Genomic DNA, 14,378 nt, shown 5'->3' with positions numbered 1-14,378 from the left:
ACCACTAGGTCACTGAGCTAGTCTAGAATAAATCATAGTTGAACAACAAAGAGAAAAGCAGAAATAAAATCCTATTAAAAGCACTAGAAAACACTTTATTGCTGATTTTTTTATGTCATGAACAACCTGACAGTGTTGCTAAATTCACATTTGAATTTCAACTCTCAGGGATCGAGTACAGTTTCTACAAATTAAGGTAAAAAGTTACTCTCTGAGTCCACACGGGTTGCAGATCCCTGAACTATTGGATTCATGAGGTGGGTGGGGCTTACAGGCTCATCTAGGGGGACAAACCCAATAAGTGACATATGGAGAAGATATGCTGATGGCTGCATGCACATTTGTAATCTTTAAACCTCAGATTAAAGCCTACGGTGAAGCAGGTGTGGGTTTTTACTGGTTGCTCTGGTTTCCTCCCACAGACCAAAGATACATGTGTCAGGTGAACCAGTAACTCTAAACTGTTACTAGCTGTGGATGTGTATGTGAGTCAGGTGGCAAGTGTTTACATTTTACAAAGAACAGAACTGAGTAAACTAGAATGAACGTCATGAGCAGCTAAAGACAAATAAGTCGGAGCTGAAATGAATCATGAAAACTTAGACTCAACCTCCTCGTCTTACCAATCACATCCTTCGCTTCCTGTCTGCGGTTGATAAAATCATCTCAGTCACTGATTAGATAAATCCGAAACAATGAAAATGCAGCTGATACCTTGAATTTGTCTGTGTTAACATGTGCTGGGGCTGCTTGAAAATTGCAAATAAATGAAAACGCAAATAAAAAAAACACTGTACACCCACACATGCCTAGTTAGCACACAACAGCACTGTTTTCTTCAAGATTACATCATTTTCTTTGTGCCTTTTTGTTTTTGTTTTCAACACCTGACTACATTTATTACATGAAACGTTTGGGTGTGCAAGGTTGCAACATGGCAGGTGTGTGTGCAAGAGTGTTTTCTCCCCCTCCCAACCTCCCTGTGTGTGCGTGTGTGGATGTGTGTGTGTGTGGCACTGAATGAGGGAGGAGTGTGAGGGGCTAAGCAGAGGCAGCACTGCAGTGCAGATAGATGAATGCAGTGGCCTGGGCTGAGTCAGCAGCATGTTCCCAACAGGCTCAGACTGTACACTGCACTGTAAAGCACCTCCTCATCCACGGCCATCAAAGCAGGAGGAGGGAGAGGGAGGGAGAACAAAAGTAAATCAGAACAATGAACGCAGGATCACACATTAAAACATAACATGAAACACTGCTTTACAGAACTGTCTTTTTCCACCTATCACCAGTTGGCTTTAACAATTCAGTAAGCAAGATGTGCAATGATTGTTTTTATGTTACATGCTTTGTGCTGGAAGCTGCAATAGCTTTGATGTTGAGTGGATTTAATGTGTTTTTCCCCTCTGCAGGCATTTTGCTGCATTTTGCACATCCTTTAGTTTGTTTCTTCCTCTTTAGCTCCAGACGTAGGACGTGGATTAAGTGGGGCATTGGTGAGATCTGTCAGGTGGGAGTTTTGTGAAAAAGAGGGGGAGACTGTGTGGGTTCATGTTTAAGGGAGACAGGAAAGAAAAAGACTGCATTTCTTCAAGGAATCACTAGGATCCAAATCCTGATCACATGTGTAGGGCATTCTGTTTTCTGTGTTCTCCCATCACACAATACCACTCTGAACATTTAAGTTGCTGTCACATCCTGGATTTCATTCATTCATTCATTCATTCAAACTTTATTTCAGACATGGGATATGTCCGTAACAAGAATAAAATAAAAGTAACAACACATTCTAATTACAAACTATATAGGCAGTTGTTCCAATGTTTAAAAAGGACTGAGGAGTACCTCGTGTCACTGTAAGTTAAAGATGACAGCGCTCTAACAACAGCGTTAGCTGACAAACTCAGTCGGCAGATGAATTTATACACGAAGAGCCTCAGAAGCGCATGAAAAGTAGGGATGTTACTCACAACAAACATGTGCCTTGCAGAGGTCCATCTAGGGAGCTTCATGAGGATTCTAAAAGCATCCTGATAAGCCACTTGAAGCTTCTTCATTACTACCTTACTATAGTTGCACCACAAGTGGGCTGTATAGAGAGGAGTACAAAAGGAACGAAAGAGGGACACTTTAACAGGATCTGAGCACATGCCAAAGTTACGTGCCAGAGTGCATGTACAACTTACCGCATTGCCTCTTAATATCCTCATCATCACAGAGGTCACTTTTTAAAATGTGCCCCAAATATTTTATTTGATGTTATTTGATGACTGTTTTTATCTTTGCCACTGAGGGTGGACTGACCACTAGATGGTCCTGTAATGTCTGAACAACACTTTGGTGGAGTTCCTCAAAATTACCTAAAGCTATCTGACTCCATCTGGTGGCACCTGTAGAAAATACATTTTATATCCAAGATCCTGATGAAAAGTATATATAGTATAGTATGAAAAGTATATATATATATATATATATATATATATATATATATATATATATATATATATATATATATATATGTATATATATCTTTCTGCATGGAGTTTGCATGTTCTCTCTGTGCGTGGGTTCTCTCCAGGTACTCCGACTTCCTCCCACAGTCCAAAAGCATGACTGTTAGGTTAACTGGTCTGTCTACATTGTCCTTAGGTGTGAGTTTGTGTGTGTGCATGATTGTTTGTCCTGTGTGTCTCTGTGTTGCCCTGCAATGGACTGGCTCTCTGTCCAGGGTGTACCCTGCCTGACTGCCCATTGACCGCTGGAGATAAGCACCAGCCACACATGTATGTATATATATATATATATATATATATATATATATATATATATATATATATATATATATATATATATATATATATATATATATATATATATATGTATACATATATATATTTATATACATATATATATACAGTGGGGCAAAAAAGTATTTAGTCAGCCACCGATTGTGCATGTTTTCCCACTTAAAATGATGACAGAGGTCAGTAATTTACATCATAGGTACACTTCAACTGTGAGAGACAGAATGTGAAAAAAAAATCCATGAATTCACATGGCAGGATTTTTAAAGAATTTATTTGTAAATCAGGGTGGAAAATAAGTATTTGGTCAATAACAAAAATTCAACTCAATACTTTGTAACATAACCTTTGTTGGCAATAACAGAGGTCAAACGATTACTATAGGTCTTTACCAGATTTGCACACACAGTAGCTGGTATTTTGGCCCATTCCTCCATGCAGATCTTCTCGAGAGCAGTGATGTTTTGGGGCTGTCGCCGAGCAACACGGACTTTCAACTCCCTCCACAGATTTTCTATGGGGTTGAGGTCTGGAGACTGGCTAGGCCACTCCAGGACTTTCAAATGCTTCTTACGGAGCCACTCCTTTGTTGCCCGGGCGGTGTGTTTGGGATCATTGTCGTGTTGGAAGACCCAGCCACGTTTCATCTTCAAAGCTCTCACTGATGGAAGGAGGTTTTGGCTCAGAATCTCACAATACATGGCCCCATTCATTCTGTCCTTAACACGAATCAGTCGTCCTGTCCCCTTAGCAGAAAAACAGCCCCAAAGCATGATGTTCCCACCCCCATGCTTCACAGTAGGTATGGTGTTGTTGGGATGCAACTCAGTATTCTTCTTCCTCCAAACACGATGAGTTGAGTTTATACCAAAAAGTTCTACTTTGGTTTCAACTGACCACATGACATTCTCCCAATCCTCTGCTGTATCATCCATGTGCTCTCTGGCAAACTTCAGACGGGCCTGGACATGCACTGGCTTCAGCAGCGGAACACGTCTGGCACTGCAGGATTTGATTCCCTGCCGTTGTAGTGTGTTACTGATGGTGACCTTTGTTACTGTGGTCCCAGCTCTCTGCAGGTCATTCACCAGGTCCCCCCGTGTGGTTCTGGGATTCTTGCTCAACGTTCTCATGATCATTTTGACCCCACGGGATGAGATCTTGCGTGGAGCCCCAGATCGAGGGAGATTATCAGTGGTCTTGTATGTCTTCCATTTTCTGATAATTGCTCCCACAGTATATTTTTTCACAGCAAGCTGCTTGCCTATTGTAGATTCACTCTTCCCAGTCTGGTGCAGGTCTACAATTCTTTTCCTGGTGTCCTTCGAAAGCTCTTTGGTCTTGGCCATAGTGGAGTTTGGAGTCTGACTGTTTGAGGCTGTGGACAGGTGTCTTTTATACAGATAATGTGTTCAAACAGGTGTCATTAATACAGGTAATGAGTGGAGGAGGAAAAGCTTCTTAAAGAAGACGTTACAGGTCTGTGAGAGCCAGAGATTTTCCTTGTTTGAAGTGACCAAATACTTATTTTCCACCCTGATTTACAAATAAACTCTTTAAAAATCCTGCCATGTGAATTCATGGATTTTTTTTTCACATTCTGTCTCTCACAGTTGAAGTGTACCTATGATGAAAATTACTGACCTCTGTCATCATTTTAAGTGGGAGAACTTGCACAATCGGTGGCTGACTAAGGGTAAAAATCCCACATGGAAGTGGATTTAAACAACACCCCCATCTCACCCTCCGCGGGTGGTCTCATCCTTCCAACCTCGGGTCCTCTACCAGAGGCCAGGGAGTTTGAGGGTTCTGCAGTTTCTTAGCTGTTTTCTGGACTGAGATGTCTGATGTTTTTCCTGGGATCTGCTTTGGCCACTACTCTAGTCTGGGGGCTTCTGCCCCGATTGCTCCAATGACCACGGGCACCACTGATGTATTCACTCTCCAGGCTTTCTCAAGTTCTTCTTTGAAGCCCTGGTACTTCTCTAGCTTAATTTTTCCTGAAGTTTCCATCAACCACAGAAGCTGTCCTCTGTTGTTTGTCCACCACCACCATGGTTGGTTTGCCGTCACCACTATGTCAGTCTGGATCTGGAAGTCCCACAGGAGCTTGGCTTTTTCGTTGGGGATGTTACCCACTTTGACCTTGGGGCTTCCAGTCCATACTCTGCACATATTTCTGTACACGATGCCAGCCACTTGGTTGTGGCGTTCCATGAATGCTTTCCCTGTCAGCATCTTACACCCTGCAGTTATGTGGTGTAATGTCTCAGGGGCCTCTTTGCATAGCCTACACCTTGGGTCTTGTCTGGTGTGATAGATCTTGGCCTCTGTTGTTTTGGTGATCAGGACCTTTTCCTGTGCAGCCAGATGAGTGCCTCTGCTGTCCTTCAGACCAGCTCTTTCTAGCCATTGGTAGGATTTCTTGATACCAGCCACTTCAGTTATCTGTCAGTGGTACATCTCATGTAGGAGTTTGTCCTCTCACGATGGTATCTCTGTAGCGATGGTATTTTCCTCCTCTGTTCACCATTGTCTGAGACTTTCACTGAGCACTTCATCTTTTGGGGTCTTATCCTTGATGTACTTATGGATCTTGGATGTTTCATCCTGGACAGTGGCTCACACACTCACTAGTCCTCAGCCTCCTTCCATACAGCTAGTGTACAGTCTAAGGGTGCTGGACTTGGGATGGAAACCTCCATGCATGGTTAGAAACGTCTGTGTCTTAACATCTGTGGTCTGTATTTCTTTCTTTGATCAGCTTTTTACTCCTGCAGGTTATGTAGTTACTGGCAGGGCGTAGCTGTTTCTTGCCAAGATCTTGTTCTTGCCATTGAGCTGACTTCTTAGGACTTACCTTACTCGTAGGTACTTAGCTGTGGCTCCTTTCTTTGTGGCTTCATCGAGGTTGCCATTTGCTTGTGGGATACAGAGGTACTTGTAGCTGTCCTCAATGTCTGCTATTGTTCCTTTTGGGAGTGAGACCCCTTCTGTGTAAACTACCTTCCCTTTCTTTGTCACCATCCAACTACATTTCTCAAGTCCGAATGATATTCCGAAATCAGTGCTGTAGATCAGGGGTATTCAATTAGATTTTTTGTTGGGCCAAATTATCATAAGGCTTTTGCCAGTGGGCCGCACATTTCCCTGTATCTCATATTTTTCCATTAAAACAAAGTACCACTGCATTTTCAACATTTTTATTTAAACAAGTCAAATGACATTAGGATTAACTGCTGGTTTTTAGTGAAAATAATAGAAACTGCAAAACATAGCCAACTCTGGTTTAACAGAAATCAGAGTCACAAACTCATAGTGACAGTACTTTTTTTCCTCTTAAAATAAAAGCCAAGAAAACATAACCAGCTTTAGTTTGACTGAAATCACAGTCACATAAAATGCCAGTAACAATAATTCCAATGTCTTTTGTGCAAATACAGTAACAACCTCACAGCTCTCAGTAATAGCAATATCATATTGTGCAAATAAGAATAAACAAAACTTTGAATTAAATCACAAAATTAAACTACTGGCTTTTAAAGCATATAAATGAAACAAAAGTCTTAGTCAAAAACTCAGTGACAGCACTTGCTCTATGCTTAGTAAAGCGTAGAAAACATAACCAGTTTTAGTTTGACTGAAATCCCAGTAACATAAATTCCCAGTAGCATTACCTAAAATATTTTTTGTGGAAATATCACAGTCATAAACTAAAACAGTAAGAGTGATTGTGCAAATAAGAACAATCTAAATTTTGAATAAAATAACAAAATTAAACTGCTGGCTTTTAAAGCATATCAAAGGAAACAAAAATGTGTTTAGTCTTCATACTGCAGGAGACTTTGATCAATCTCTAATGAGAAAAATGACACTTCATTGACTGGGCAAGATGAGAAAAGTTAGGCTCATATGGGGTGACGGCAATCCGCAAACAATGATGCAGATGCTCATTTGTCAAGGACATTCGATTCTCTGTTTTTATGGCATTCATGTGAGAGAAGGCTGATTCGCATGTATATGTGGATCCAAACATTGTTAAGACACATATAGCCAGTTTTTTCATGTTTGGGAACATCTCTGGGACAATGTGCTTTGTCCAAAGCTCGGTGCAACCTTTTTCCTGAAGGACATCTTTGAATTCCCCTGATGCTTGTATTTCAATCATTTCAAGTTGCAGGGGACCTTCATCAATGCCATGTAACTCCAGGAACGCTGCTGTTTTGGGGGAAGTATTGGGCGTGCTGGTGAATGGGTTCCTCACAACATGCAGCAACTCTTTGGGAATGCCAAAGTCATAGAATCTCTGTGCAAAGTTGTGTTTCAAATTGTCCAGAAAGTCTGACATGACCTTTGTGACTTTACCACATTGTGATGACTTAATGAAGCCACTGAGGGTTGGAAAATGCAGCAGTCTGCTACTGAGATCAGATGAAAACATGTCTAGTTTATTTTGAAAAGCAGTCAGTCTTTCAACCACATCAGCAACAGTTTAATCTCTCCCTTGAAGCCCCAGGTTAAGTACATTCAAATGATGGAAAATATCACATAAAAAACACATCTCAGACACAAATTTATCATCCAGCATGTTGGTCAGAAATGTTTCAGCCTTTCTCTGCTTGCATTCACGAAGGAAAGTAATGATTTCTTTCCTCAGTTCACAGACTCTCATGAGTGCATTTCCCTGGCTTAACCACCTCACATTGTTAAGCAAAAGTAGGTCAGCATGCTCAGCTGACATATCAACAAGAAGTTTGCGAAACAGTCTGTGTTGAAGACCAGATGTTGATCTAATAAAGTTAATTGTAGCCATGACAGAATCCATTATGTTTTTCAACTCACCACTTAATTGTGCGCAAAGGACACTCTGGTGGATGAGACAGTGCAGCGACTTCATTTTTGGCGCAAGTGCAGACAGCCGTGCAGACAATCCTTTGATCTTCCCTGCCATCGAAGGTGCACCATCTGTAACAAGCAGGTTAATACACTCCAAGTCCAGTCCGTTCTCTCGAAAAAAATCCACAATCTTCTGGAAGAGTATTTCTCCTGTTGTATGCCCTTCAAGTGGTATTAATCCCAATATGTCCTCTTTGAAACCGTGACCATCATAAAAACGCACAAACATACAAAGTTGAGCAACATCCGAGTTGTCCGTTGATTCATCCACAGCGAGGGATATGAAATCAGCCTTCCTCAGTTGATCAAGAAGAGTGTCAAAAACATCCGTAGCTAAAGCATCCACTCTTCTCGCAGTGGTTGTATCGGACAGTGGAATTGATTTAATCGAAGTTATAACTTGCTCTTTTACGTTTTCATCCGTCACCACTTCCTCAACAGCAGCTTGTATGCATTCTTTCACTGTTTCAGCATCTGTAAATGGTCTTTTATTTTTAGTCAATATCCATGCGATTCGCAGAGATGCTGTTGTAGCTTTCTGCTGCAACGTGCAGGTTCGGGTGAAATGCACACAACTCCGCTGATAGTTTTGGCTCAGTGTCTTTATTTTTATCTGTCGAGCCTCAGAGCCTGGTGAATATTCACTGTCAAAGTTAGCGTGACTCGTCTTGAAGTGCCTCCGCACGTTGTATTCTTTATTTACCGAGCAAATGACGAGACAGACAAGGCACATGGGTTTTCCTTCAGCATTTTGAATGTGTGCATACTTATCAGTCCACTCCTTGTTAAATCTTCTATTTTCAGTGTCGATTTTACGTCTCTTCTCTTTTGAATGTGACATGTTTTTTTCCAAGAAACCGCTGTTATAAATCGTCATATACTTTCCATCAGGAGCTGCGCAACTTGTCGTAAAACCTGCGGTTTACGGGCACTGAAGAGCATAACAGCGTCACCGACCTGTTGGATAGGTCCCCGCTCCAAAACGTGCCGTAAAATGTCGCAAAGTGTTGTAAACTGCCGCGATTACGGTTTAGCCATCGGCTGCTAATAACTGCGACACTGCTACTTAAAAAAACTATTTATCAAGAATTATGAAGACAATGGGCCGGTCCAAAATGCTTGATGGGCCGGCTCTGGCCCTTGGGCCGCCTATTGAATAGGGCTGCTGTAGATCCTCGTGGTGTGGATCAGTGAGTCGATGTCTTGTTCGCTCTTGGCGACAGCTTTATGTCATCCATTGGGCGACTCTTTGGTCTTTCAGCAGCTGGTGTTTGGCTCCTCTGATATCTCTGCCGATGAACTTCTGTGCTGTGCTCATGTATTGATCCATGTGCCCACTTATCTTAGTTGCTATGATGCCTGACATGAGCTTCCATGTTGTGGGCAGAAAGGTAATTGGCCGATAGTTGGATGGGACTGTACCCTTGCAAGGGTACTTCAGGATCAGGATTGTGCACCCTTCAGTTAGCCATTCAGGGTGAGTCCCAACCTTTAGCAGCTGGTTCATTTGAGCTGCCAGGAGCTCATGGAGTAAATAAGTAAGTAATTTTTATTTGTATAGCATATTTCACAGGCAAAAGCCAAAGTGCTTCACATCACAGTAAACATAAAATAGTAAATAAGTAGTAATTAAAACAGAGAATAAAACATAGCATCAAAGGACAAGACCATACAGAAATCACACCCACAAATAAGTGCAACGAACTTGTTAAGCAGGTAGGCGTGGATCATGTCAGGCCCCAGTGCTGTCCAGTTTTTCACTTCCGGCTCTTGGAGAGTACAGACGCTTTTTTCTCCTCTGCCTCCCTCCTCATCCCAAGGCTCTTTGTCCTGTTTTTGGGTGCACGGTGCATTTTTTCTGGAAAGTGGAAATTGTTAAAAATGGACCTGGTCAGCTGGTCACTCAATGCGATAGATAACATTTTTTCAATGATGAGAATGGGAGAAGGGGCTCCTGGGTGCCCCTCTGGGACAGAGCCAGCTGGGAATATCATGGACTCCTGGAAACAGTGGAACCTGATCTGCCTCTCTCAACTGTCTGTAGAGGATTCTGAAGATGTTTGGATATTTGTCGTTTTGGTGTCGGGATTCCTGCTGTTCGGCCTGAGTGGTTACCTAGCTTACCGGAAAATTAATGAGCTGTCGAGGAATATTGGCTCAATCCCGGAGCTCAGGGATGGAATGCACCGCACTGTGAACGCACAAACTTTGGCTGGGATTCGGCTCTGGCACAGAAGATGGATTCCATCAAGGAGCAAGTTGACGGATCAGCACGGATTGGGATAGATTAATTATGCCATTAATGGATCTAGAGGGGTTGGACCAACAGAACACTAAGGCAGAGAGGAATTTATCTCTGTCTGTCCCCGAAACTGTCATGTTCTGCGGGTGGAGATGGCAGACCATGTGTGGTGGTGGGTTTCAGGAGGCAGAAGATCAGGCAGACGGATGAAAAAATAAAAAGATGTTTAATCGTAGACTGGGAGCAACAGGACGAACGAACATGCACAAACGACAATGAACCGACAAAGACAGCAACAAGGAGGGAGGTATAAATACACAAGGGAATCAGGAACACACGGGCAGAGTAATCAGGGACAGGTGAGAACAATTAGGCTAATCAGGGTAGGAGAGACACAGTCAGGGAGGCTGGGGCAGATCATGACAGTACCCCCCCCCCCCCCCCTCCCCTTAAGGGGCGGATACCAGACGCCCACAAGCCACAAAACACAGGAGACCCAGGCACGAACGAAGACCAGACTAGGGCACACATGACAAGGGAACACAGAAGACGAGACCAGGGAACAAGGAACACCATCCAGGGCTGCGGAGCAGGGGCCTCTCGGTTCAGGTGGCACAACTCCGACTTACAGAAGTTCCCACGAACTCAGACCAGGGACGCGGAGCAGGGGCCTCTCAGATCAGGCGGCACTCCGTCTTACAAAGGGTCTCTCGAGCTCGGACTGGGAAACCCGGAATCGAACCAAAGACTCGGGAACAGGGGACTCGGACACTTGACTTGGACTCGGACACTTGACTTGACACGAAGACTTGACTTGACACGAAGACTTGACTTGACACGTAGACTTGACTTGACACGAAGACTTGACTTGACTTGAGACACGAAGACTTGACTTGACACCTTGACTTGAGACACGAAGACTTGACTTGACACGAGACACGAACACTTGACTTGACTTGAGACACGAACACTTGACTTGACTTGAGACACGAACACTTGACTTCTTGACCACAAAGACTCAAACACTTGACTTGACACCTTGACCACAAACACTTGACTCGACACTTTGACCACAAAGACTCGAACACTTGACTTGAACACTTGACACCAGGAACACTAGACTCGAACACTTGACACCAGGAACACTTGAGACAAACTGCAGCAGCAGGCGTGGGACCCAGCAGGAACTGCAGCAGCAGGCATAGGCCCCAGCAGGAACTGCCGCGTGGAGAACCTGCAGGCACAGACCCTGCAGGCGTGGACCAGGAACTGGTAGCAGCGGGAGCGACGCGTGGAAGCCCAGCTCGGCGGCAGGTACTTGACATCCAATCAGAGCAGGTGCACATCCCGATCTGCTGGGTCCATCGGCGGAGGCTCGGGTGAAGGGAAGCCGGAGAAGAGTGGGGAGACCAGCCCTACCACACCGGAGAACAATGGCGTGCGTAGGGGGTGAAGCTCCCTCGAGGCTCCAGGATCCGTGGCTTCCAGGAGAAGAACGGGACGGGGCAAAAACAGCAGGAGGTGAATGACCCTGACCACCCCGAAGACAAAGTAGGATGCGCCAGGATCTCCCAGAGGACTTCGACCACCCCGAGAACAGGTAGGATGCGCCGAACACAAAACTCCAGGCCAGAAATCACCCTCTGCTGAAAGGGAAAAAAAAGAAAAAATAATCCTCCAGAAGCAGGTGTTAGCTCACCACAGGTCCAGGTTGGTCGGTTCATTCTGTCATGTTCTGCGGGTGGAGATGGCAGACCATGTGTGGTGGTGGGTTTCAGGAGGCAGAAGATCAGGCAGACGGATGAAAAAATAAAAAGATGTTTAATCGTAGACTGGGAGCAACAGGACGAACGAACATGCACAAACGACAATGAACCGACAAAGACAGCAACAAGGAGGGAGGTATAAATACACAAGGGAATCAGGAACACATGGGCAGAGTAATCAGGGACAGGTGAGAACAATTAGGCTAATCAGGGCAGGAGAGACACAGTCAGGGAGGCTGGGGCGGATCATGACAGAAACAATTCTTATCTGAATCTGGTGCCCTTGAGTCTGTGATGAGGTGGTGAGCGCTGCTCCATGCGGCTGCACACACTGAAGTGAGGAGAGTCCCAACCCTACCTCCCCACCTGGTGGACACTTATGTTGTGTAATGTCTGAAGTCTGTGTGCATATCTGTCTGAGGTGTTTTTATTTATTTTTTTTTTTTTGCATAGCAAAGCTACCCTCTCTGTGGAGGGTAACTCTGAAGTGCCTTTTTTCCCTCCCCCTGACTCTATCCTCATATTAACCCTCTTGATCTATTACGGTAGTGCGACTCGGGTTGCGAATGACCACAGTCACCAATTCTTGTCATGTGTCTATGTAAGTATGTCTGATCTCAGAATTGTGTGTACTGAAACTCTAATTTCCCTCTGAGATTAATAAAGTATTTTTGAATTTGACTACCTGAGACCTTTTCTTCTTCTGCCACAGTGATGGATACTGGCTACTTCTCAAGGAGGTTCTCTTAGAGAGGCTAGCCACTTTGCCTTGCTGTTGTGTGATGCCTCCTTCTCCCAAATGCCCTTCCAGTACTGTTCAGTCTCCAGCCTTGGTGGGTCTGCTCTGTTATTACCCTGCCACTGAGAGTACTTAGCTGGTTGGGTCGAGAAGAGCCGGTTCATTCATCTGGCTTCACTTTCTCTTGTGCAGCTCCTTAGGTGGCTTAGAGCCTTTGTTTATCAGTTTCCAGTGCTTCAAGTATGGGTATCTGGCTGTAGCTCTTGGGTTCTGTTTTTTTTTCTTCTGGAGCTCTGACAGTTGGCTCACTTCTCTCCACATTGCCTTGATTTAAGCCTACAACCTACTTTTCCATGGTGGGTATTATTGCTCATGCAGCCAAGCATCTCAAGAATCACTGCTGCTGAAGTGAATATCTTCTCATTGGTTTCAGTGGTGGTTGTACTGAATCACACACACACGCGCACGCACGCACGCACACACACACACACACACACACACACACACACACACACACACACACAAATACAGAGTCAAAAGAGGCTGTTTATATATACTTTTATTTCCATGACAGGACAGTTTTTAGTGAGGTAGACTATAACAGGTCAAGCATTAAAAACACTGCTCCACAAACTGGTGTAGAAATGACATGAAATAAACACTTTCATGTACAATGTCTTCAAATTGAGGTAGAAATGGTTACAGAGAATGTACAAAATATGTCAAAAGTACAACTAAATAACCAAAATAACACAGAAATTAATCTTTGACTTCTATTATTCAGAGCAAAACCAATAAAAAGCTGTTGTAGTTAATGTAGCACATGTTCTTTGTGCGACTTTGAAGAGCATTTACTTCTTGTAGCTTAAGCGCTTAAAATTTTAAAGAATTAGGGGCAACATGTTAGTATTGTATACCTAAGAGTTCTTTTTTCATCTTAGCTCGTTTTTTTAAAAGGAACTTTTGGTTTAAAACTTTTTTAAATGTACGTCTCCCAAAGGGACGTCAAAATACATTTTTCATCCCAGCAAATTTCAGGTGCTGCATATCAGCCTAAGTTTAACTATTAAAAGCATCCTTGTTTTATTTTATTTTTTTGCCTTATTTATTTATTTTTTTGCTTTGAGTTGCTTTCAGTTTTGGTTAAAAATTTCTAATGAACTGACATGAGAGGTGAAGGCTGTCTTTATAAACATTTCCGTCAGAAAGGACGTTTGGGTTTTCATTTTTCAGGAGTGCTTTTTGTTTGTCAGCTGAACTGTTTTGCCAACACTAACTACACTAACACAACATGCCAATGTTTTTTTTTTCCACCAAATCCTATATGAGAATTACATCTATACACAAAGAAAACAAGTTTCATATATCTAAAACATCATCGATGAACATTATGGCATGTATTGTCCTTAAAAACAAAAAAAAAATCTGAATTACATTCAACGTTTCAGGCCTTGGTACAAAAACTTCAAGTTTCCCAGAGATAAAAACAAAAAAGAAGCTGAGGGTGTTTGTGCACGGATGTTTGATATCACTAAAGGCCTTGTCAGTTTCTTAGTTTCCCTGAAGTTTTAGCCATGGTTCCATAAAAAAAAACACTTTTAAATCGTGCTCCATAAAGCTCGCTACCAACACCCTAAGGTCATAACATACATTCTTCTTATATCATTCTGAGGTAACAGTTTTCTTCCTGAGTATTCACGACTATTAATCATCCTTCTGAGAGGCTTAAGAACAGAGATTGCATATAAAAAAAGAAGTAAATCATAGTAAAAAAAAAAAAGCAATTCTTCATAAAGAATTACTACATTGAGCGAAAAGTGTTACGAGGCACTCACTCATTCTCCACAGAAAGCTGCAGGACTCTCAAACTGTGACTTTCAACGTTTATGCACATTCAAAAAGATTTGAATGTTAGCAGTTTATGCTTTTGTTAT

The 14,378-nt window shown here is 42.9% G+C and overlaps 1 protein-coding gene across 1 annotated transcript; it reads right to left on the bottom strand.

The window, feature by feature from the left end:
- Positions 1–6,657: 6,657 nt before the first annotated feature.
- LOC139068948 (SCAN domain-containing protein 3-like) lies at positions 6,658–8,574 on the bottom strand. Its single transcript, XM_070549792.1, has 3 exons — positions 7,644–8,574; positions 7,361–7,535; positions 6,658–7,222 (listed from the first exon to the last, which is right to left on the bottom strand). The coding sequence occupies exons 1-3, from the start codon at positions 8,572–8,574 to the stop codon at positions 6,658–6,660; spliced, it is 1,671 nt and encodes a 556-aa protein (XP_070405893.1).
- Positions 8,575–14,378: the final 5,804 nt, after the last annotated feature.

This window comes from Nothobranchius furzeri, chromosome 3, assembly GCF_043380555.1.
Source record: "Nothobranchius furzeri strain GRZ-AD chromosome 3, NfurGRZ-RIMD1, whole genome shotgun sequence".
Classification (NCBI taxonomy): Eukaryota; Metazoa; Chordata; class Actinopteri; order Cyprinodontiformes; family Nothobranchiidae; genus Nothobranchius; species Nothobranchius furzeri.
Note: the sequence above shows the minus strand (reverse complement) of the source record. Positions and strands in the feature narration are given on the sequence as shown.